General features: G+C 40.4%; 1 protein-coding gene across 1 annotated transcript in view; it reads left to right on the top strand.

Annotated features, from left to right (window-relative positions):
- The window catches only part of NCAPG (non-SMC condensin I complex subunit G), a 526,604-nt gene that overhangs the window by 47,225 nt on the left and 452,452 nt on the right, over nt 1–26,927 (top strand). Inside the window, exons 8-9 of the mRNA XM_053700289.1 lie at nt 5,534–5,946; nt 6,372–6,486. Of these exons, the coding sequence (XP_053556264.1) occupies nt 5,534–5,946; nt 6,372–6,486 (528 nt within the window). The remainder of the gene's footprint in view (nt 1–5,533; nt 5,947–6,371; nt 6,487–26,927) is intronic.

Raw genomic sequence — 26,927 nt, 5'->3', positions numbered from 1 at the left:
GCACTCAGCTATTGCCAGGAGAAAGACTTCACCTTTGCACCTGTTTACAAGGTATTACCAGGACAAAGCCTTTACCTTTAAACCTGTTACCAGTTTGCAAGTTGTTTCCTGCATTGTGCAATTCCTGCACTCAGCAATTACAAGGAGAGAGACATTACCTTTAAACCTGCTACCTGTTTACAAGTTGTTTTATGCCTTGTGCAAATCTTACATTTCAGTTATTACCAAGAGAAAGACTTTCCTTTTTGAATCTGCATCTCTGCTTACTAGTTTTCTTTATTTTCACTCCTGCTGTATGTGGTCTTAACATACCTGAGTAGCATATTTAAATATTCTGCAAGTATTTGCTTAAACAAAGTATTTTGTTGTTTAAATAAATTTGTTTTCATTTTCAATCAGTATGGCTTCTACTAATCTTCCTTTAAAGCAACTGTTACAGACAATGAGGCTCTCACATGATATCCTGAGACAGAACATGACAGTGTGTAGATAAACTTCCCAAATACACACTCGGCCTAAGTGTTGTAGGTATCCGGAAAAAACAGCAGGCAACACAGGGAATTCAATCAGAAAAAAGCCTTTATTCCAATCCTTGGAAAAACAGCAGGGCCTTAACCCATAACGTTTCGGTCTACACCTAGACCTTTTTCAAATGGAGCACATGTGAGAGATACAGTACCTAAGAAGTGACACTATATATATATATATATATATATATATATATATATATATATATATATATACATATATATATATACAGATAGTGATACTCATATTTACATAAATGGCGCCAAACCATATTCTAGCGATCCGCCCGGTTCAGTGCAAGTCTCAAATGCGGCAAAGACGACGTGATGACGTCACGCGTAACCGGGAGCCAAAACGAGACCAAGATTGGGAGTCATGGTAACGGTAAACATAGCACTGTGTACAGAGCGAGGCGGAGTGCTAGGGGGAGTATGCACAAGAGAACGTGCATAACGCAGTGGCAAAGGGAAACATAAATAAACCCAAAACATACAAAACGCAAATGAAAAAAGACAACAAACACAAGTGACAAATGACATAAAAAGCTGTCAAGTAGTCAATTATATGTATAAGGATACGTAACCACTCTATACCGTAGAAGTATCAATGGGAGACTACAGGAGATTATATATAGAGAATAAGGAATGCCATTACATTTAGACAAAGCTAATAATAAGCAGTGATCATAGGAGCCTTGATCACATATAAGATACAGAGGACCTGCAGAGGATACACAACAAAAACCTATGTATAATTATAACATAGGTAGAAAGATAATATTCATTTGTAGCAACACCCAAAGTCAATGGGGGAATTGACACCTTTGGGGGCAACTGTGTTCAGGTTAAAGATTCCCCTAGCCTCCAGACGTAATAGGGTTAATGCTCTGTCCCCACCACGCCGTAATCGTGGCACATGGTCAATCAAGATGACCCTCAATGAGGACAATGGATGTCCTGCCTGTACAAAATGTCTCGCAACTGGTTGCTCGGATTCATCCGATTTGATAGCTTGACAGATGGCTGTTTTGTGATTGGCTAGTCTTTCCTTGAAGGCGGTGACTGTTTTGCCAATATAGTACAAAGAACACGGACAAATTATTGCATAGATCACATACTCTGATATACATGTCAATCTGTGATTGATCTTGTATTTCCTGTTCGTATGTGGGTGATGGAAGGTATTAGCAGTCATCATGTGGTTGCACGTGACGCAATTGCCACATCTGTAGCATCCCAATTTGGCCTTAGGTAGCCAAGTCCGTCGTTCGTAACAGTGCACCGGGTCATTCAGGACCAAGAGGTCTCGTAAATTTTTAGACCTTTTATAGACCATCCGTGGTGGCGGGAGGTCATAGAACAGTAGGCTAACATCTTTAGCCACATTTTTCCAGTTATCCCTGATGGTGTTAGATATCTTCTCTGAGAGTGGTGTATATGTGGTAACAAAGTTCATTCGTAGGTCTTCTTCTTTTACCTTGTTCCGTATCATGAGGCTATCACGGGTTTGATGCTCAGCAACCAGGAGTTGTTTTTCAATGAGTTGTGGGGGGTAACCACGTTGGAGAAACTTTTCTGTTATTTCGGTCAATTGCATTTTCTTGTGGTGGTCATCGGTGTTATTCCGAACTACCCTCAGGAGCTGCGAGGAGCTGACACCATTTTTCTGAGTGTGAGGATGGAAGCTGTTGTAGTGTAATATGGAGTTTTTGTCTGTATCTTTATGGAATAGGGTGGTATGTAAAAAATCAGTACCCATAGAGTCAGTTTTATAGATCTCTAGGTCAAGAAAATGGATTTTCTCTGTGTTCCATTCAATTTTAAACTTAATGGTCGAGTCCAAATCATTAAGGGCTTTAAACCAATCAGTAAGCGATGCTGGGGTGCCCCTCCAAGCAAGGAACACGTTGTCTATGTAACAACAGTAGAATCTGATGGAGTTGTGCTTAGGGTTGATTACATGATATTTTTCAAATTGAGCCATATATAAATTGGCATAAGCAGGTGCCATGCTTGATCCCATGGCCGTACCAAGTATTTGCAAAAAATATTCGTTTTCAAACCGGAAAAAGTTTTTTTCTAAGCACAACCCCAACAGATTCATCAAAAATTCAATAGGTGGGCTTGTATAATGCTCACTGTTGATCAGACACTCTTGGATCATTTGTTTGCCATGGTCATGTGGAATCACGGTGTAAAGACTCGCAGGACTTCCACAAAAAGGATGCACTCGCAGGACTTCCACAAAAGCCTTTTATTGAGGAACGTTTTCGGGGTTCACAACCCCTTCATCAGCATATAAAACAGACAAAAATGAAACCTTTTATAGTGTGTGAGTATCAAACACAAACCTAGTGCCCTCCTGAAAGTGAAAAATTTCGAGCGTGGAACGCAAATTGCGTTCCACAGTGCAAGCCGCAACCGGAAGTTGTGATACCTCACTTCCGGTTTTCGGCGATAATACTTAAACTACAAAGTTAAATTCAAACAAACACAGTTATACTTAAAGTGTCCTAAACTGACACAAACTTAGTGTCAATATGTGAGTACACCTCAATTAGTGTATCAAACTGACGAACCAACTATGCAAGTGTATTCAGATCGCCATAGTTGTATAACACGCTGGCCGATCATGTGTGTGAATGTATACCAATCACCATGGTAACAGTAGTCATGGTTTCTTTAAACCTCAGTCAATAGTGTTAAATTGTAGACAACCATTCAAAGAAAGTAACACATAAATGTAAGTAAATACTTGTTAATCTTACAAGTGTTATATCTGTGTGCAAAAAAATTAAAAAATAAAATCTGTAAAATGGGAATTGTTGCAGGACGCTGCCAAGTAGCGTTATGACATGAAAAAATAACTAGAAACAGAAATCGTTCCAGCTGGTGCAACAAAAGACTTTATTGTGCAAACAGGGATAAAAAGCGACGTTTCAGGCCCACACTTGAGAAAAGGCCAAGTGTGGGCCTGAAACGTCGCTTTTTATCCCTGTTTGCACAATAAAGTCTTTTGTTGCACCAGCTGGAACGATTTCTGTTTCTATGTATCTATACTGGGTTTGGTAAACCTGTTCCTGGCTGTGCAGTGAGTGCTGTGTTTCATGATACATTGTTGCAAGATGAAAAAATAACTGCCTGAAATATAATACATAAAATGAAAAAAATGAAAAAATCTGATCAATTGTCTACAATTTTAGCACTATTGACTGAGGTTTAAAGAAACCATGACTACTGTTACCATGGCGATTGGTATACATTCACACACATGATCGGCCAGCGTGTTATACAACTATGGCGATCTGAATACACTTGCATAGTTGGTTCGTCAGTTTGATTCACTAATTGAGGTGTACTCACATATTGACACTAAGTTTGTGTCAGTTTAGGACACTTTAAGTATAACTGTGTTTGTTTGAATTTAACTTTGTATTTTAAGTATTATCGCCAAAAACCGGAAGTGAGGTATCACAACTTCCGGTTGCGGCTTGCACTGTGGAACGCAATTTGCGTTCCACGCTCGAAATTTTTGGCGCACTTTCAGGAGGACACTAGGTTTGTGTTTGATACTCACACACTATAAAAGGTTTGATTTTTGTCTGTTTTATATGCTGATGAAGGGGTTGTGAACCCCGAAAACGTTCCTCAATAAAAGGCTTTTGTGGAAGTCCTGCGAGTCTTCATATATGCTCTGTATCTTTGCACCCAGGCTGTTGACTCGTGGTGGGCTGAGCTGGAAATTGGCTTGTATGTGTGTGTATGTATGTGTATGTATATATATATATATATATATATATATATATATAGATATATATAGATATATATAGATATATATAGATATATATAGATATATATAGATATATATAGATATATATAGATATATATAGATATATATAGATATATATAGATATAGATATATAGATATATATATATAGAGAGAGAGAGAGAGATATAGTCCTGCTAATCTTTTTCACTATAAGCGTTTGTCGCACTAGCTGCTTTTTACGCATATATTATATGCAAGGACTGCCATGGAGCAGGACACAGAGCCATATATGACTGACACAGAGATAATTCAAGGGGCAGAGGAATTCTTTTTTTTACAGAAGAGGATGCTTCCAGAATCAGATATGCAACATTGCCTATTAGGGCAACGATTGAACAAACTACCCAGATATATGCCAAATTGGCTAAATTAAAGAAGAAAGAAAAATATCTAATCCTCCATGCTACATATTTGTCTGAATACCATCGCAAGAAATTTATCCCACGTGGATTTAGAATAAGGAATACACCAACTATAGGAAGGAACAATCCTGCCTTTTGTTTGAAATGGTGTAATATCATGAACAAATGCTCACTTGATCAGATCTTTCTAGTGATAGAAGAGGTGACAAGATTACTGGAAATTAACAGGGCTGAAACAAGGGCCTATGAAATACTGCACCTGAACAGATTGGAAACTGACACTGACCAGAATTTGCTGAGCAAACGCAAGGAAGAAGTTGATAAATATGAAAATGATCTGATAACATTTAAGAATCGAAAACTAGAGGATGTCACACAGGATTATAAGAACAAAAGTGTGTACCGCTGGTAGATGAGCCCCGATGAAAGAAGCACATATAGAGCAAACAGACCTTGGCGCCAGAGATATAACCGTGCAAGACCACTCGGAACGGTTGACAGCTCTGGGAATAACTCGGATTCGGATAATATCAGTAGGACACCAACTGATATGGTTGAAAAACAAGGTGGAATGCAAACCCGTTAAAAAAACGGGGGAGGCAGAGGACCCATACCCGGAGGGGGGGCTACAAGCCTCCCACCAAGACCACCCAGGAGGGGCAGATACATGAGGAGCTGATCATCAACCTTAGTGGACACATCCTCACAGAGGAAGAGAGGAGTTTCCTGAACAAAGGTCTATCATTCATTCCTACAAATAAACCTGACGCCTTCAATCTGTATGTAGATGTACAACGATTCACACGTTCCCTTAGACTAAAAGAGTATTTTGGCACTTCCACTAATGAAGAACCAGCAAAAGTCTTTAGGGGCAAAAGTACTTATGACCCTAACAGCAACAATTCCTCTATCAAAACTTTCTCAAGATTGCTATGGCAGACAAGTGAGGAGAGCTGCAAGAAACATACTCTGCACAGATACAATCTGATGTTTAAAGAAAGAAAAGCACTTAGGGACCTACAGAATGACACCAACATTGTGTTAAGAGAGGTGGACAAAGGTGGAGCCGTGGTCATACAGGACTACAGTGACTATAAAAAAGAGCTGATAAGACAATTGGGTGACAAAGACACCTATAACACTCTTAGGGGGGATCCCACTAAGAAGTTCAAAAGCTTTGTGGATGAGCTAATCCAACAACTGTATGATCAGAACCTAATTGATAAAGGTACAAGCGTGTTTATGACAACAGCATTCCCTAGGATACCGGTACTTTATATGCTTCCTAAAGTACATAAAAGCCTCACGGATCCCCCAGGGAGGCCAATCGTTTCAGCAATTGGATCCCTATTACAACCAATCTCTACATATGTCGACCATATACTACAACCTATGGTCCGGAATATACCTTCTTTCCTACTGGATTCAGCAGCCATGATTCGTCTACTATTGGAATTACCCCCATTGACAGATGATGTCTTGTGATCAGCCTATACACTGTCATACCACATCAGGAGGGAATAGCAGCCACCAGGAGACAACTGGCCAGATACCCCTATATTGGCCCCCCAGCTGAAGCAGTCTGTGAGATGCTAAGACTGTGCTTGGAACTTAATTACTTTCGCTTTGAGCGAACATTCTATTTGCAAACAGCTGGAACGGCAATGGGGTCAAACATGGCCCCATCATATGCCAATTTATTCATGGCAGAATTTGAGAACGGTGGTACTGAATTATTCCATGACTCTAGAATCCAACTATTCAAGAGGTATATAGACGACCTGTTCTTACTATGGCAGGGTACTGAAGAGTGGTTACTACAGTGGTTTGAAGAATTGAATGGAGTCCATCCTACTGTGAAATTCAAAATGTCATACGACCGAGAATCGGTGGATTTCCTAGATATAAGAATCATCCGACAAGGGGAAACATTGATTACCACTCTCTTTAGTAAGCCCATCAACAAGAATTCGCTTCTATGTGCCTCGAGCTGTCATCCTCCCAGTCTAAGGAGAGATCTCCCATCTCCCAATTTAAAAGGGTGACAAGGTATAATACCAGTATGGAACGAAGAAACATACAGATGACTGAGATGGAGCAAAAATTCATACAGAGAGGCTATCGCAGGAGGATCTTGAAGGACAGTAAAGAAGTAGCATTGAAGGATTCTCAAAGAGAACTTCTTTATGAGACCAGGAATAAAGAGAAAGATAACAAGTTGACCTTTACAACAACCTATACCACAGGCAAGGAGGGCATTGCAGAAACGCTGCTCAACAACTGGAACTTCCTTACTACAGATAAGGATCTACCTTTCAAGAATATGCCGCCACCAAGGATTGGATACCGTAGGGCACATTCCCTTAGGATCAACTCATTAAGACGGATCCTATCAATTGTTACAACAGCGGAACCTGGCTAAAAACCAAACCAGGGGGTTTTCGGTGCTTGGGCTGCACTACATGTGGGGGACTTACCACAGGCAACCACTTTTGCCATCCCTATTCAACAAAGAAATATAAGATTAGACATAGAGTAACCTGCACAACAAGATTTATAGTTTACCTGATCCACTGTGTCTGTGGGATGTTGTATGTGGGTAAAACGGTGGACGATCTCCGCACTAGGATGGCCAATCACCGGTCAGCCATACGAACTGCCCTGAACAAGGGATCTTCTGACCAGCCTGTAGCCAGACATTTTGTGGAAGCAGGTCACCAAGCCACGGACCTTAAATATGTCATTATTGATCACGTCCCCCCACTCACCATGGGTGGGGATAGGGCTAAGATTCTCTTGCAAAGAGAGTCAAGGTGGATCTTTGATCTAGGAACCATGACACCCAGGGGGCTCAATGTACACCTAGATTGGCATTGCTGCTTGTAAATATGCCTGATATTATCATTGGAATGTATTTTTCTTCCTTTCTCTCAAACCTCCACACCTTGTCTAGGGCCAACTATTGAATCTGTATATTCCCTCTCCATTCCTGGATACATAATGCTGTAGACTATCTTGCCCTTCTTTTCTATATACTATATATGAGCATGACTCTACTTATTATAGTTCTAGTACCCCACAAAATTATTGGGTCATAACTTGTTCCATATTGTATGCATTTGTTTAATAGTGGAATCTGTGTTTTGAATAGACAGACATCGTAACATAACGCATGCATTTACTTTTTATATGACAGGTCACTGCTTAGGTAATCTATTATCGTATGATTGGTCATCCTCATAATTTACTATTACTAGACTGATATGCATTGAGCCTCAATACGGTATTATACAATTCTATCCATAAATGTTATTTTGCATATTTGATCCTGTTATGACTTTTGTAGCAGCTGTGTTTTTACTTTTAAATGTTCACATCGGCTGCTTGCGGTGCATCATCCGGTTGCCATGGTATCCTAGTGACAGTGACGTCGCATGACGCTGTGTTACTTCCGGTCGCGGCCGCGATTACCGACGGGTGTTATGGTGACTAGCAGGGGTATATAGGAGGGTAAGTACTTGTTTGTTAATGTGCTTATTTTGAAAAAGGGGGTAACCCCGAAACGTCAATAGAGACACGGATTGTTTTGATGTAAGACCCTGTGAGTGACTTCTCTTCTCTACGTACCTATATATATATATATATATATATATATATATATATATATATATGTATCCAAAACACCAGATCTCGCCCACAAAGGAAAACTGCCTGGGTGCAATTTTGTAAAGAATATTTAGCCAGGAAAAAATGCACTCTCAGGACTTTCACAAATAAGTTACTTTTATTTCTGTAACGTTTTCGGAGGTCTTGCCTTTATTTCTGTAACGTTTTCCTCCTGCTGATGAAGGAGGCAAGACCTCCGAAAACGTTACAGAAATAAAAGTAACTTATTTGTGAAAGTCCTGAGAGTGCATTTTTTCCTGGCTAAATATATATCTAAATATATATATATATATATATATATATATATATATTAGAGAGAGAGAGAAGAGAGAGAGAGAGAGAGAGATAGATGTGTGTATATATATATATATATATAGATATCTCTCTCTCTCTCTCTCTCTCTCTCTCTCTCTCTATATATCTATATATATATATATATATATATATATATATATATATATATATATATATATATATAGAAAATAACCTAAAAGGCTAGAAACCAGGGGGGCTCCTTGGGTTTGTCAAGTCCTGTTTTAAAGGGGCAATATGCCCATATGCAAAATCACTTAAAAATGATACAGCATAACTGTAAAAAGCGGACAACTAAATAGCTGTCGTCAATCTTTGCTGTACTGTGATCTCATGAGATTTCACAGAAATCTCAATAGATTTCCTAGTAAATATTCTTAAACAGAGGAGGGAAATAGCATGACTGTGCCTGCTCAAGCCAGATTCACACTCCCTTGCAAGTCCTAGGACTAGCATCTTGATTAGCTGCTTTAAAGGGACAGTCTACCATAGAATTGTTATTGTTTTAAAAGATAGATAATCCCTTTATTACCCATTCCCCAGTTTTGCATAACCAACACAGTTATATTAATATACTTTTTACCTCTGTGATTACCTTGTATCTAGGAACCTTCTTCCAGCCCCCTGATCACATGACTGTGATTGTTTATTATCTATTGTCTTAAATTTAGCATTGTTTTGTGCTAAATCTTAAATAACCCCCTGTGCCTGAACACAGTGTCATCTATATGGCCCACGTGTACTTTCTGTCTCTTTGTGTGAGATTTAAAAAGCATGTGATAAGAGGCAGCCCTCAAAGGCTTAAAAATTAGCATATGAGCCTACCTATGTTTAGTTTAAACTTTAGTTTAAACTAAGAATACCAAGAGAAGAAAGCAAATTTGATGATAAAAGTAAATTGGAAAGTTGATAAAAAGTCATATCTGAATAATGAAAGTTTAATTTATACGAGACTGTCCCTTTAAGTTCCTTTACAATGGGATGTGGCTACTGAGGAGATTTTGAGGTAAAATATCCCTTTTTTTCCACAAATGTTGTGTTTCTCAGTGAAATTATTTACATACCGCTTTTGCAATCATGGCACAAATGGTTGTAAAAGCTTCTCTGGGTTCCCCTTTGTTCAGAAATAGCAGACACATGTCTTTGCCATTGTTTTTTAGTAATTAGAAGGCCGCTAATTGCAGCTGTGCACCACACTTTTATTATTCCCAGCAGTGAAGGGGTTAATTAGGTAGCTTGTAAGGTTAATGTTCGCTTAAGTGTAGAGGTTAGCCTCCCATCTTACACGTCCCACCCCCTGATCCCTTTCAAACAGCTCTCTTCCCTCCCCCCACTGGTCACCCCCATCTTAAGTACTGGCAGACAGTCTGCCAGTATGCAGCTTTACATCTTTTTTTTTTTTTTTTTTTTTTTATCCTTAGTGTAGGATCACCCCCTTACCTTCCCACCTCCCTTATCCCTCCCAAAAAGGCTCTCTAATCCCTCCCCCTTCTGAATAATTCCCGCCATCTTAGGTACTCTAAAAAAAAAAAAAAAATCTGTAGAGTAGCGCTCACAACCACTCCTGCCCCCCTCCAGCCAAGGGCCGACCACCCGGCTCCTTCCTAACACCACCAACGATCTGCACCACCGCTGGGCATGCAGAAATAGCGCAATCTTGCTACGGCAGGACAGTGTAGGGCACTGGTCGTTAAGGGGTTAAACTGGGCTGCAGTCGGTGGTTGTCTTGGCAATGTGCAGTAGGCATGTGCATTCACAGTTTAGTTGGCTGCCGAATGCTGAAGGAGGCGGCCACTCACAGCATTTGGCTCTTTTTGGAGCCTGATTTCTTCTTGTGAACGTGCAACACACTAACATCTGGATTTGCACAGATCCCGCCCCCCTCCAGCCAAGGGCCGACCACCCGGCTCCTTCCTAACACCACCAACGATCTGCACCACCGCTGGGCATGCAGAAATAGCGCAATCTTGCTACGGCAGGACAGTGTAGGGCACTGGTCGTTAAGGGGTTAAACTGGGCTGCAGTCGGTGGTTGTCTTGGCAATGTGCAGTAGGCATGTGCATTCACAGTTTAGTTGGCTGCCGAATGCTGAAGGAGGCGGCCACTCACAGCATGTGGCTCTTTTTGGAGCCTGATTTCTTCTTGTGAACGTGCAACACACTAACATCTGGATTTGCACAGATCTTAGTGTGTTGCACTTCCACAAGAAGATATCCGGCTTCGAAAAGTGCTTAATGCCGGAAGGGTCCTTCGCCTTCAGCATTTGTCAGCCAAGAAAACTGCCGATTGTACATGCTTAGTATGGAGGAAGAATTTAGGCATAAGGTTGTTCTGTAAAGCATACAAGAAAAGTTTTTATTTTATTTATTTTTTGTCACTGGTTTGCCATCTCTGTACTGTGCACTTAAAGGAAAAAATGGCTAAATATTACTCTAAACAATCTCTTACACCATTCCTCCTGTTTTTGAAGGCCACATTCCTTTTGAGCTCAGCTTTTCTATTTCTCTGTTGGATGAAATCTCTTTATTAACCATTCCCCAGTTTCGCCACAGCCTGCATAGGGTTGTGGCACAGAGCTTTCTTATATTCAGGCAAGCAACTACTTGCCTTTTATCAGCTTATCTTTTTCTACCTTATCTGGCGCTGATTGGAATGCTAAAACATGTGAACTTGGGTTTACATTCCCAGTATGGCTTACTGTTATTTTTTCTCCCCTTAAATGTGTTCCCAATCATCCATTTTACCTGATGGATTGTATTAAATTGTTTACAAATTGCTCCCTTACCTTTATTTTGTGATTTGAAATAGCAGTTTTCAATTGTTGTATCCCCAACTATACTAAACATTTTAAATACCCCTGCCTATGCAAACAAAACAGTTAAAGGTATATGAAAGGTTTTTCTTTCATGATTCAGATAGAGCGTGCAGTTTTAAGCAACTTTCTAATTTACTTCTCAACTTTTCATAGTTCTCTCTATCTTTATTTAAAAAGCAAGAATGTAATTTTTTGATTGGTGGCTAAAAATGTCCCAAAGCTACTGGAAGTTGGTCTGCTATTCTAATGTTTGTTTTCATATTTGTACTGAAGCACTACATTACGGAGTTGCTCTACACCAAGAGTATGTTATATGATTTTCGCTTCTAAAAATCTTTTATAATACAACTCCGAAAATCCGGACTGCTTGGGGATTTGCCTGGTCCGTATTTTCGGATTTTCCAGATTCTCATACATTGCTGATAAAATACCTGTAAATAAAAAAGATGTGCTAATGTTTTTTTATTATAAATAAATGCTGTACAGATCACCTTGTTTATTAAAATAAAGTACTGCACCTGCATATGTACATTCCTTTCTGTTACAGGTATTTCTTTGGAACATGCTGAACTGCTTGTTCACGGAACGCTAGCATCTGCTGCGCCCGGTGAACCGCTTGTGGATGGTGCTTCTGCTTTGCCCAGTGATTTCAGAGTGTTTCTCCTCTGCTTCTGTTTAGAACCCTTATCCATTGGTACAGTACACTACTGTACAATATAGTACAGTATATAGGTATAACAGTACTGTGCAGTGTAAAGATGGTAAATCCCTGCACAGGTACCGGTCATGTATGGCAAACTGTAGTGCGCAGTTGTGGAGCTCAGATTTCTCACTGCCTTCGTGTGCCATCGCTTGTTGCAGCTCTGAATGCCAATTTGCACATGCGCAGTGACAAACCAACACCCGGAAGTTGTAATCACTCCAGAGTCCGGATTCTCAGGTTGTCCGGATTTTTGGAGTTGTACTGTATATCAGTTTCTATGCAGAATCAGAAGAAAACATTCAAGGTTTATTGCAATTTTTATTCTGAGCCGAATGGCCTTAATATATCTACTCCATTCATTAGAACCTTGAAAAAATCTACTACTTACAAAATACGTGGTATTTTTTTTTTTCACATTCACAAATTAATATAGTATGCAATTTTAATCAACTTTACTATTTACTTCTATTATCAAAATTGCTTTGCTCTCTTGATATCCTTTGTGGAAAAGTCAAAATAGGTAGGCCAATAAGAGCTCACAAACATTCATGCATCTTTAGTACTCCATGGCAGAAGTATTTTGCAACATTCTTTGTAGCCAGGTTATTCGTCGTTGCAAACACTGCTGCTACGGTATAGAGTGCTATAAACCTACCTATATTTACTTTTCAAGAAAGGATATCAAGAGAACAAAGCAAATTAGATAGAAATAAATTGGGAAACTAAAATTGCGTGCTGTATCTAAATCGCAATAGCTTAATTTTGATACTGTCTCTTTAAGTCTCTACTTTCTCTGCTATTACATGAATTAAAGGACAGTAAAGTCAGAATTAAACTTACATGTTTAGAGTCATATAATTATAGTTTAAACGACTGTCCAATTTACTTCTATTATCAGTTTTGATAAGTTCTCTCGTTATACTTTGTTACAAAAAATATACCTAAATTTACCTTATGCTTCATGCAACAAAAATTAGGTAAATGCATATAAACTGGATGCATTTTCTGACGTCTCACCATTGTTTCATCTAATCTTACAGATTTTACTGAAAATTTGAAAGGAAATAGCGTAAATGCTGTCCTTCTGTTCAAGATGTGATTGTTTTTCCCCTTATGTTGATATCTATAGATAACCCATAGACTCAACTTCCAGCCCTTCTGTAGTAGATGCCCACAAGGTCTGCTTATCATGGTGCTTTATTTCTGCATGGAAGTAACATATGTATTCTCTTTGTGCTTTAAATTCCTTATATGAGATATTCATAAATGGCCTTAGCCCCAGCGCTTACAATTCAGTTTTATCAGTTATTTTTTTTTATAATCAAGTAGACCTGGAAATCATTGATAAACAACAATTTTGCCATCTTAAATGTCCTAAATGCAAGCAATACTTTAATGTTTTGGATTTTTTAAGATGCCTCAACAAATACATTGAGAGGAAAAAAAGAGTACCGACTCTCAAGGACATCTTAAAAGATGCATTTTAGTAGGGATACAGGCAGTCCTCGGGTTACAGACATCCGACTTAAGTACAACTCGTACTTACATACAGAGAAAATAGAGCTTTATCGACAATCCTTCTTTCCAGGATAATCCAAAATACTGAAAATCCAATTGTCACAAGGACAGAAAGTGATGTGAAATTTTCTGAACAGGGGCACAGATAGCAAAACAAACTTTATCCTATGCTATCCAAAACAAAAAAAAATGTTTGGCTAGAGTTTCACCTAAAAAAAGTGCCTGTTCCAACTTACATACAAATTCAACTTAAGAACAAACCTAAAGTCCCTATCTTGTACGTAACCCGGGGACTGCCTGTAGACCGATATCGTTTTTTCAGGGCCGATACAATAACCATTATTGACCGCCTTTCAGGCCGATAACCAATGACAGGGGCCGATATTCTGTACATTTAAAGTTTTGAAAAATCAACACAATTTCTACACAAATCTGGTATAAACTGAACATAATAAATGCACATGAAAAAAGAAAGTACTAATGATAATATTCAAAAGTCAAAGAATGGCAAGGCCGCACCATTGCAAATTTATTTAACCAGTCTTGTATTTATTGTGAGAACAAAATGTAACACTTATCACCATTTATTGAAACCAAATGTTTGCTAAGTATCACATCACCACTAATAATAAAGGATATAAACACAGATGGAATCAGCAAGGTAGCCACAATATAGGAAGCACTTAGTGCAAAAGCACGCTCCAAAATTTGATAACAAGGGTATGATATTTGACACTGAAAATGTCCACATCCAACTGTTAGAATACTTTGGTGCAATTATATCAATTGTGGATCAGTCCCAAAAGGAATTATACTTGTATGCAGCTGTTGATGTAAAAGAATATCCCCACTTGCAAAAGTACCTTATAACTTTATGATCCGTCCACAGGTATAAGGGAAGCTGATGACGTCACCAATTCGCACTTTTTTTAATTCTATTGAAACTTAAACACAGAAGTTCCATGGTAATGCTGTGCCAGGTGATCAAAGGTATCCAAGAGATTTTGTTTCGCAACAATATAACACCCTTTTTGCTGCTTTTGACGTTTTTATCCAAAGTGCAATACTTTATAGCTGAATATCAACCAGAGCAGTCTTCACCAAACAAACACCATGTGTATAATGCCAGATGACGCATTTCGCGCCCCCCCCCCCCACTTGAGGTTTGGAAAGGGCTTCGTCAGATAGCTGTCAGCGAGCCTAAACAGCTCTTTTATATCCTCCACACATCTTCTTTTATGCTTTCTTAAAGCCATATCACATACTTATTGGTGATGAAAACTCTTTGAAAATATATATTAGGACTAGTTACGTAGAGAGTGGCAACAACTTGGCAATGATATAATTTTTAAACAAATACATTTGTATCGTTACATTTTGTTTTAACAGGTAAAAAAACAGCAAGAACAAAAATAAAAACAAACGTGCTTGGCAAACACGTTTTAACAAATGTATGCTTACTATAGGAAACAGGCATATTCTATTTTTTCATTTAACCCCTTAGGGGCTAAGCTTTGCAATCTATACATCCATTTTGATTCTTGTTGGAGAAGAATTTTGTCATAATTACCACCTCTTCTCTTTAATTTGGGATGCTCTATGCCTATCACTTTTAAACAGGTGTAATTCGCATCATGACACAATACAAAATGTCTAGCCACTGGACTATCAACAACCTTGTGCTTTATGTAATTTCTATGCTCTTTTACCCTATCTTTCAGCTCTCTGCCAGTTTTCCCAATATAATATTTGGGGCAAGAACAGGACAATAAATAAATGACCCCTGATGTATTGCAATTTATCCACTGTCTAATTTTAAACGTTTTGTTTGGATCAGTACCAAAAGTTTTGTTTTTTTGTATGACTGCAGTACGTGCACTTACCACAAGGGTGACACCCAACTCTTTGTTGTAAACTGCTTAACCAGTTTTCTAGGTACAACCTTCTTTTAAACTCAGAATGTACAAGGTTATCTCTGAGACTAACTGCTCTTTCTCTTGCAAGGTGTATCCAGTCCACGGCTTCATCCTTTACTTGTGGGATATTCTCATTCCCTACAGGAAGTGGCAAAGAGAGCACACAGCAGATCTGTCCATATAGCTCCCCCTCTAGCTCCGCCCCCCAGTCATTCTCTTTGCCGGCTCTGACAGCAGGGCCACTCTGCGGGAGGGTAAAGTGAATGTGGTGTTAGATTTGTAGTTTTATATCTTCAATCAAGAGTTTGTTATTTCTCCTGTTAAGTGTAGTCAGTCCACGGGTCATCCATTATTTATGGGATATTAACTCCTCCCCAACAGGAAGTGCAAGAGGATCACCCAAGCAGAGCTGCTATATAGCTCCTCCCCTCTACATCACACCCAGTCATTCTCTTGCACCCAACTAATAGATAGGATGTGTGAGAGGACTGTGGTGATTAAACTTAGTTTTTATATCTTCAATCAAAAGTTTGTTATTTTAAACGGCACCGGAGTGTGTTGTTTTCTTCTCAGGCAGAATTTGAAGAAGAATCTACCTGAGTTTTGTGTATGATCTTAGCGGACGTAACTAAGATCCATTTGCTGTTCTCGGCCATTCTGAGGAGTAAGGTAACTTCAGATCAGGGGACAGCGGGCAGGTTCACCTGCAAAGAGGTATGTTGCAGTATATTATTTTCTAAGGAATGGAATTGACTGAGAAAATACTGCTAATACCGATATAATGTAAGTACAGCCTTAAATGCAGTAGTAGCAACTGGTATCAGGCTGATATGTATGTATGTTTACACTTAAGTATTTCTGGGGAATGGCACTTCACTGGGAAAATACTGTATGCATATAACTTTTAGCCTAACTTGCAGTGTGAGCGACTAGCAGCAGGCTTTTAATGACATTTCATAAATTAGATTTTAAACGTTTGCTGGCATGTTAAATCGTTTAATTATCTGAGGTACTTGGTGAAAAATTGGTTTGGGCGTTATTTTCCACATGGCTGTCATTTGTTTTAAATTAAAACAGTTTACTGAGCTTCCCTCACTGTTGTATTGTGAGTGGGAGGGGCCTATTTTGGCGCTTTTACTACGCATCAGAAATTCAATCACAGTCTGCCTTTTTCTCCCTGCATGATCCAGGACGTCTCCACAGAGCTCAGGGGTCTTCAAAACTAGTTTTGAGGGAGGTAATCACTCACAGCAGACCTGTGAGACTGTGCTTTGACTGTGATAAAAACGCTTATATTTTCAATTGTTATCCGTTTTTTCTGGTATTAAGGGTTAATCATCCATTGCTAATGAGTGCAATCCTTTGCTAAATTTATGCTTTTTACTGTGAAAATTTGGTTTCTATAACTAATCCGGTTCATTGTTATTCAACTGTGACAGTTTTTGTGTGCTTCTTAAAGGCACAGTAACGTTTTGCATATTGCTTGTAAATTTAGTTGAAAAGTATTTCCAAGCTTGCTAGTCTAATTGCTAGTTTGTTTAAACATGTCTGACACAGAGGAATCTCTTTGTGCAATATGTTCAAAAGCCAAGGTGGAGCCCAATAGAAATTTATGTACTAATTGCATTGATGCTACTTTAAATAAAAATCAATCTGTACATGTTAAGCAACATTCACCAGACAACGAGGGGGAAGTTATGCCGACTAACTTGCCTCACGTGTCAGTACCTGCATCTCCCGCTCAGGAGGTGCGTGATATTGTAACGCCAAGTACATCAGGGCGGCCATTACAAATCACTCTACAAGACATGGCTAATGTTATGACTGAAGTTTTGTCTAAATTGCCAGAACTTAGGGGTAAACGAGATCACTCTGGGGTGAGAACAGAGTGCGCTGATAATGCTAGGGCCATGTCTGATACTGCGTCACAATTTGCAGAGCATGAGGATGGAGAGCTTCATTCTGCGGGTGACGGATCTGATCCAAATAAACTGGATTCAGACATTTCAAATTTTAAGTTTAAGCTGGAAAACCTCCGTGTATTACTAGGGGAGGTGTTAGCGGCTCTGAATGATTGTAACACAGTTGCAATCCCAGAGAAAATGTTTAGGTTGGATAAATATTTTGCAGGGGGGTTGTGAGGGGTACCGACGAGTACTGACGTTTTTTCTATACCTAAGAGACTTACTGAAATTGTTACTAAGGAGTGGGATAGACCCGGTGTGCCTTTCTCACCCCCTCCTATATTCAGAAAAATGTTTCCAATTGACGCCACCACACGGGACTTATGGCAAACGGTCCCTAAGGTGGAGGGAGCAGTTTCTACTTTAGCTAAGCGTACCACTATCCCGGTGGAGGATAGCTGTGCCTTTTCAGATCCAATGGATAAAAAGTTAGAGGGTTACCTTAAGAAAATGTTTGTTCAACAAGGTTTTATATTGCAACCCCTTGCATGCATTGCGCCTGTCACGGCTGCGGCAGCATTTTGGTTTGAGTCTCTGGAAGAGACCCTTGACTCAGCGCCATTAGATGAGATTACACACAAGCTTAAAACCCTTAAGCTAGCTAATTCATTTATTTCTGATGCCGTAGTACATTTAACCAAACTTACGGCTAAGAATTCCGGATTCGCCATTCAGGCACGCAGAGCACTGTGGCTAAAATCCTGGTCAGCTGATGTAACTTCTAAATCTAAATTACTTAACATACCTTTCAAGGGGCAGACTTTATTCGGGCCCGGTTTGAAAGAAATTATCGCTGATATTACGGGAGGTAAAGGCCATGCCCTGCCTCAAGACAGAGCCAAACCTAGGGCTAGACAGTCTAATTTTCGTGCCTTTCGTAACTTCAAGGCAGGAGCAGCATCAACTTCCTCTGCTCCAAAACAGGAAGGAGCTGTTGCTCGCTACAGACAAGGCTGGAAACCTAACCAGACCTGGAACAAGGGCAAGCAGGCCAGAAAACCTGCTGCTGCCCCTACGACAGCATGAAGTGAGGGCCCCCGATCCGGAAACGGATCTAGTGGGGGGCAGACTCTCTCTCTTCGCCCAGGCTTGGGCAAGAGATGTCCAGGATCCCTGGGCGTTGGAGATCATATCTCAGGGATATCTTCTGGACTTCAAAGCTTCTCCTCCACAAGGGAGATTTCACCTTTCAAGGTTGTCAACAAACCAGATAAAGAAAGAGGTGTTTCTACGCTGTGTACAAGACCTTTTACTAATGGGAGTGATCCACCCAGTTCCGCGGTCGGAACACGGACAAGGGTTTTACTCAAATCTGTTTGTGGTTCCCAAAAAAGAGGGAACCTTCAGACCAATATTGGATTTAAAGATCCTAAACAAATTCCTAAGAGTTCCATCGTTCAAAATGGAAACTATTCGGACAATCTTACCCATGATCCAAAGAGGTCAGTACATGACCACAGTGGATTTAAAGGATGCTTACCTTCACATACCGATTCACAAAGAACATTACCGGTATCTAAGGTTTGCCATCCTAGACAGGCATTACCAGTTTGTAGCTCTTCCCTTCGGGTTGGCTACGGCTCCAAGAATCTTTACAAAGGTTCTGGGCTCTCTTCTGGCGGTACTAAGACCGCAAGGAATTTCGGTAGCTCCGTACCTAGACAACATTCTGATACAAGCGTCAAGCTTCCAAACTGCCAAGTCTCATACAGAGTTAGTACTGGCATTTCTAAGGTCGCATGGGTGGAAAGTGAACGAGGAGAAGAGTTCTCTCTTACCACTCACAAGAGTTCCCTTCTTGGGGACTCTTATAGATTCTGTAGAAATGAAAATTTACCTGACAGAGGACAGGTTAACAAAGCTTCTAAATGCTTGCCGTGTCCTTCATTCCATTCAACACCCGTCAGTGGCTCAATGCATGGAGGTAATCGGCTTAATGGTAGCGGCAATGGACATAGTTCCTTTTGCACGCCTGCACCTCAGACCGCTGCAATTGTGCATGCTAAGTCAGTGGAATGGGGATTACTCAGATTTGTCCCCTACTCTGAATCTGGATCAAGAGACCAGAGATTCTCTTCTATGGTGGCTTTCTCGGCCACATCTGTCCAGGGGGATGCCCTTCAGCAGGCCAGACTGGACAATTGTAACAACAGACGCCAGCCTACTAGGTTGGGGCGCTGTCTGGAATTCCCTGAAGGCCCAGGGATCATGGACTCAAGAGGAGAGTCTCCTTCCAATAAACATTCTGGAATTGAGAGCAGTTCTCAATGCCCTTCTGGCTTGGCCTCAGTTAGCAACTCTGAGGTTCATCAGGTTTCAGTCGGACAACATCACGACTGTGGCTTACATCAACCATCAGGGAGGGACAAGGAGTTCCCTAGCGATGATGGAAGTATCAAAGATAATTCGCTGGGCAGAGTCTCACTCTTGCCACCTGTCAGCGATCCACATCCCAGGAGTGGAGAACTGGGAGGCGGATTTCCTAAGTCGCCAGACTTTTCATCCGGGGGTCTTTGCCCAAATACTTCGACGTTGGGGCAAACCAGATATGGATCTCATGGCGTCTCGCCAGAACGCCAAGCTTCCTTGTTACGGGTCCAGGTCCAGGGACCCGGGAGCGGTCCTGATAGATGCCTTGACAGCACCTTGGACCTTCAGGATGGCTTATGTGTTTCCACCCTTCCCGATGCTTCCTCGTTTGATTGCCAGGATCAAACAGGAGAAAGCATCGGTGATTCTAATAGCGCCTGCGTGGCCACGCAGGACCTGGTATGCAGATCTAGTGGACATGTCATCCTGTCCACCTTGGTCTCTGCCTCTGAGACAGGACCTTCTAATTCAGGGTCCTTTCAAACATCAAAATCTAATTTCTCTGAAGCTGACTGCATGGAAATTGAACGCTTGATTTTATCAAAGCGTGGATTTTCGGAGTCAGTAATTGATACCTTAATACAGGCTAGGAAACCTGTTACCAGGAAAATTTACCATAAGATATGGCGTAAATACTTACACTGGTGCGAATCCAAGAGTTACTCATGGAGTAAGGTTAGGATTCCTAGGATATTGTCTTTTCTACAAGAAGGTTTAGAAAAGGGTTTATCTGCAAGTTCTTTAAAGGGACAGATCTCAGCTCTGTCCATCCTTTTACACAAACGTCTGTCAGAAGTTCCAGACGTTCAGGCTTTTTGTCAGGCTTTGGCTAGGATTAAGCCTGTGTTTAAGACTGTAGCTCCACCGTGGAGCTTAAATTTAGTTCTTAACGTTTTACAGGGTGTTCCGTTTGAACCCCTTCATTCCATTGATATCAAGCTGTTATCTTGGAAAGTTCTGTTTTTAATGGCTATTTCCTCGGCTCGTAGAGTCTCTGAGTTATCAGCCTTACATTGTGATTCTCCTTATCTGATTTTTCATTCAGATAAGGTAGTTCTGCGTACTAAACCTGGGTTCTTACCTAAGGTAGTCGCTAACAAGAATATCAATCAAGAGATTGTTGTTCCATCATTGTGCCCTAACCCTTCTTCAAAGAAGGAACGACTTCTGCACAATCTAGACGTAGTCCGTGCCCTGAAATTTTATTTACAGGCAACTAAAGATTTTCGCCAAACTTCTTCCCTGTTTGTCGTTTATTCTGGACAGAGGAGAGATCAAAAAGCATCTGCTACCTCTCTATCCTTTTGGCTTCGTAGCATAATACGTTTAGCCTATGAGACTGCTGGAAAGCAACCTCCTGAAAGGATTACAGCTCATTCTACTAGAGCTGTGGCTTCCACTTGGGCCTTTAAGAATGAGGCCTCTGTTGAACAGATTTGCAAGGCTGCAACTTGGTCTTCTCTTCATACTTTTTCCAAATTTTACAAATTTGACACTTTTGCTTCTTCGGAGGCTGTTTTTGGGAGAAAGGTTCTTCAGGCAGTGGTTCCTTCCGTATATAGATCCTGCCTGTCCCTCCCGTCATCCGTGTACTTTAGCTTTGGTATTGGTATCCCATAAGTAATGGATGACCCGTGGACTGACTACACTTAACAGGAGAAAACATAATTTATGCTTACCTGAGAAATTCCTTTCTCCTGTAGTGTAGTCAGTCCACGGCCCGCCCTGTTTTTTATGGCAGGTCTAAATTTTAAATTATACTCCAGTCACCATTGCACCCTATAGTTTCTCCTTTCTCGTTTGGTTTTCGGTCGAATGACTGGGTGTGACGTAGAGGGGAGGAGCTATATAGCAGCTCTGCTTGGGTGATCCTCTTGCACTTCCTGTTGGGGAGGAGTTAATATCCCATAAGTAATGGATGACCCGTGGACTGACTACACTACAGGAGAAAGGAATTTATCAGGTAAGCATAAATTATGTTTTTTAAATGGTACCGGTTTGTACTATTTACTCTGTAGCAGAAATGTGATGAAGAATTCTGCTGAGAGGAAAATGATTTTAGCATGTTGTAACTAAAATCCATTGCTGTTCCAACACAGGACTGAGGAGTACCAGAAAACTTCAGTTGGGGGGAACAGTTTGCAGGCTTAACTGCTATAAGGTATGTTCAGTCATCTTTTTCTAGACAAGACTCAGTAATGCTAGAAGACTGACAAGAATCCCCATGTGGGGAAGGTAAGCCATGTTCTGAGACTCAGTAGAGAAGGAAGGCTTACTTAACAGGGCTCAATAGGCTGGTGGACACTGTTACAGGGCAATCGATTATTTAATAGAGAAAAACTACTCATTATAGACGTTTTTTATACACTTTGGTGTGTTATATGGGGTTTTCTTCCATATGGCATATGTTTAGACACCTATTTAGGGTTTGGAGGCCCCACAACTCCGGAGTGGAGAGGGAGGGGGCCTAAATTTCGCGCCTCAGTTGCGCAGTTGATATTGCAGACACCTTCATGCAGCTTCACATGGAGGGTCCAAAGACTACTTGAGGACTTCATAGAGGCTTATTTCTTTCATGTAATTAACAAGAGTCCATGAGCTAGTGACGTATGGGATATACATTCCTACCAGGAGGGGCAAAGTTTCCCAAACCTTAAAATGCCTATAAATACACCCCTCACCACACCCACAAATCAGTTTTACAAACTTTGCCTCCAAGGGAGGTGGTGAAGTAAGTTTGTGCTAGATTCTACGTTGATATGCGCTCCGCAGCAAGTTGGAGCCCGGTTTTCCTCTCAGCGTGCAGTGAATGTCAGAGGGATGTGAAGAGAGTATTGCCTATTGAATGCAGTGATCTCCTTCTACAGGATCTATTTCATAAGGTTCTCTGTTATCGGTCGTAGAGATTCATCTCTTACCTCCCTTTTCAGATCGACGATATACTCTTATATTTACCATTTCCTCTACTGATTCTCGTTTCAGTACTGGTTTGGCTTTCTACAAACATGTAGATGAGTGTCCTGGGGTAAGTAAGTCTTATTTTCTGTGACACTCTAAGCTATGGTTGGGCACTTTATTTATAAAGTTCTAAATATATGTATTCAAACATTTATTTGCCTTGACTCAGAATGTTCAACTTTCCTTATTTCCAGACAGTCAGTTTCATATTTGGGATTATGCTTTAAATTATCATATTTTTTCTTACCTCAAAAATTTGACTTTTTTCCCTGTGGGCTGTTAGGCTCGCGGGGGCTGAAAATGCTTCATTTTATTGCGTCATTCTTGGCGCAGACTTTTTTGGCGCAAAAATTCTTTTCCGTTTCCGGCGTCATACGTGTCGCCGGAAGTTGCGTCATTTTTGACGTTATTTTGCGCCAAAAATGTCGGCGTTCCGGATGTGGCGTCATTTTTGGCGATAAAAGCATTTAGGCGCCAAATAATGTGGGCGTCTTATTTGGCGCCAAAAAATATGGGCGTCGCTTTTTGTCTCCACATTATTTCAGTCTCATTTTTCATTTGCTTCTGGTTGCTAGAAGCTTGATGTTTGGCATTTTTTTCCCATTCCTGAAACTGTCTTATAAGGAATTTGATCTATTTTGCTTTATATGTTGTTTTTTCTCTTACATATTGCAAGATGTCTCACGTTGCATCTGAGCCAGAAGATACTACAGGAAAACCACTGCCTGCTGGATCTACCAAAGCTAAGTGTATCTGCTGTAAACTTTTGGTAGCTATTCCTCCAGCTGTTGTTTGTAATAATTGTCATGACAAACTTGTTAAAGCAGATAATATTTCCTTTAGTGATGTACCATTGCCTGTTGCAGTTCCCTCAACATCTAAGGTGCAGAATGTTCCTGATAACATAAGAGATTTTGTTTCTGAATCCATAAAGAAGGCTTTGTCTGTTATTTCTCCTTCTAGTAAACGTAAAAAGTCTTTTAAATCTTCTCTCTCTACAGATGAATTTTTAAATGAACACCATCATTCTGATTCTTTGGACTCTTCTGGTTCAGAGGATTCTATCTCAGAGATTGATGCTGATAAATCTTCATATTTATTTAAGATGGAATTTATTCGCTCTTTACTTAAAGAAGTACTAATTGCTTTAGAAATAGAGGATTCTAGTCCTCTTGATACTAATTCTATACGTTTGGATAAGGTTTTTAAAGCTCCTGCGGTTATTCCAGAAGTCTTTCCTGTTCCTAATGCTATTTCTGCAGTAATTTCTAAGGAATGGGATAAATTGGGTAATTCATTTACTCCTTCTAAACGTTTTAAGCAATTATATCCTGTTCCGCCTGACAGGTTAGAATTTTGGGACAAAATCCCTAAAGTTGATGGGGCTATTTCTACCCTTGCTAAACGTACTACCATTCCTACGTCAGATGGTACCTCGTTTAAGGATCCTTTAGATAGAAAAATTGAATCTTTTCTAAGAAAAGCTTATCTATGTTCAGGTAATCTTCTTAGACCTGCTATATCATTGGCTGATGTTGCTGCAGCTTCAACTTTTTGGTTGGAAACTCTAGCGCAACAAGTAACAAATCGTGATTCTCATGATATTATTCTTCTTCTCCAGCATGCTAATAATTTCATCTGTGATGCCATTTTTGATATTATTAGAGTTGATGTTAGGTTTATGTCTCTGGCTATCTTAGCCAGAAGAGCTTTATGGCTTAAGACCTGGAATGCTGATATGGCTTCTAAATCAACTCTACTTTCCATTTCTTTCCAGGGAAACAAATTATTTGGTTCTCAGTTGGATTCTATTATTTCAACTGTTACTGGTGGGAAAGGAACTTTTTTACCACAGGATAAAAAGTATAAAGGTAAAAACAGGGCTAACAATCGTTTTCGTTCCTTTCGTTTCAACAAAGAACAAAAGCCTGATCCTTCGTCCTCAGGAGCAGTTTCAGTTTGGAAACCATCTCCAGTCTGGAATAAATCCAAGCCTGCTAGAAAGGCAAAGCCTGCTTCTAAGTTCACATGAAGGTACGGCCCTCATTCCAGTTCAGCTGGTAGGGGGCAGGTTACGTTTTTTCAAAGAAATTTGGATCAATTCTGTTCACAATCTTTGGATTCAGAACATTGTTTCAGAAGGGTACAGAATTGGTTTCAAGATGAGACCTCCTGCAAAGAGATTTTTTCTTTCCCATGTCCCAGTAAATCCAGTGAAAGCTCAAGCATTTCTGAATTGTGTTTCAGATCTAGAGTTGGCTGGAGTAATTATGCCAGTTCCAGTTCTGGAACAGGGGATGGGGTTTTATTCAAATCTCTTCATTGTACCAAAGAAGGAGAATTCCTTCAGACCAGTTCTGGATCTAAAATTATTGAATCGTTATGTAAGGATACCAACGTTCAAGATGGTAACTGTAAGGACTATATTGCCTTTTGTTCAGCAAGGGAATTATATGTCCACAATAGATTTACAGGATGCATATCTGCATATTCCGATTCATCCAGATCATTATCAGTTCCTGAGATTCTCTTTTCTAGACAAGCATTACCAATTTGTGGCTCTACCGTTTGGCCTTGCTACAGCTCCAAGAATTTTCACAAAGGTTCTCGGTGCCCTTCTGTCTGTAATCAGAGAACAGGGTATTGTGGTATTTCCTTATTTGGACGATATCTTGGTACTTGCTCAGTCTTTACATTTAGCAGAGTCTCATACGAATCGACTTGTGTTGTTTCTTCAAGATCATGGTTGGAGGATCAATTTACCAAAAAGTTCTTTGATTCCTCAAACAAGGGTAACCTTTCTGGGTTTCCAGATAGATTCAGTGTCCATGACTCTGTCTTTAACAGACAAGAGACGTCTAAAATTGATTACAGCCTGTCGAAACCTTCAGTCTCAATCATTCCCTTCGGTAGCCTTATGCATGGAAATTCTAGGTCTTATGACTGCTGCATCGGACGCGATCCCCTTTGCTCGTTTTCACATGCGACCTCTTCAGCTCTGTATGCTGAACCAATGGTGCAGGGATTACACGAAGATATATCAATTAATATCTTTAAAACCGATTGTTCGGCACTCTCTAACGTGGTGGACAGATCACCTTCGTTTAATTCAGGGGGCTTCTTTTGTTCTTCCGACCTGGACTGTAATTTCAACAGATGCAAGTCTCACAGGTTGGGGAGCTGTGTGGGGATCTCTGACGGCACAAGGAGTTTGGGAATCTCAGGAGGTGAGATTACCGATCAATATCTTGGAACTCCGTGCAGTTTTCAGAGCTCTTCAGTTTTGGCCTCTTCTGAAGAGAGAATCGTTCATTTGTTTTCAGACAGACAATGTCACAACTGTGGCATACATCAATCATCAAGGAGGGACTCACAGTCCTCTGGCTATGAAAGAAGTATCTCGAATTTTGGTTTGGGCAGAATCCAGCTCCTGTCTAATCTCTGCGGTTCATATCCCAGGTGTAGACAATTGGGAAGCGGATTATCTCAGTCGCCAAACGTTGCATCCGGGCGAATGGTCTCTTCACCCAGAGGTATTTCTTCAGATTGTTCAAATGTGGGGGCTCCCAGAGATAGATCTGATGGCCTCTCATCTAAACAAACTTCCCAGGTATCTGTCCAGATCCCGGGATCCTCAGGCGGAGGCAGTGGATGCATTATCACTTCCTTGGAAGTATCATCCTGCCTATATCTTTCCGCCTCTAGTTCTTCTTCCAAGAGTAATCTCCAAGATTCTGAGGGAATGCTCGTTTGTTCTGCTAATAGCTCCGGCATGGCCTCACAGGTTTTGGTATGCGGATCTTGTCCGGATGGCATCTTGCCAACCATGGACTCTTCCGTTAAGACCAGACCTTCTGTCACAAGGTCCTTTTTTCCATCCGGATCTGAAATCCTTAAATTTAAAGGTATGGAGATTGAACGCTTGATTCTTGGTCATAGAGGTTTCTCTGACTCCGTGATTAATACTATGTTACAGGCTCGTAAATC

Source organism: Bombina bombina, chromosome 2 (genome assembly GCF_027579735.1).
Source record: "Bombina bombina isolate aBomBom1 chromosome 2, aBomBom1.pri, whole genome shotgun sequence".
Lineage (NCBI taxonomy): Eukaryota > Metazoa > Chordata > Amphibia > Anura > Bombinatoridae > Bombina > Bombina bombina.
Note: the sequence above shows the minus strand (reverse complement) of the source record. Positions and strands in the feature narration are given on the sequence as shown.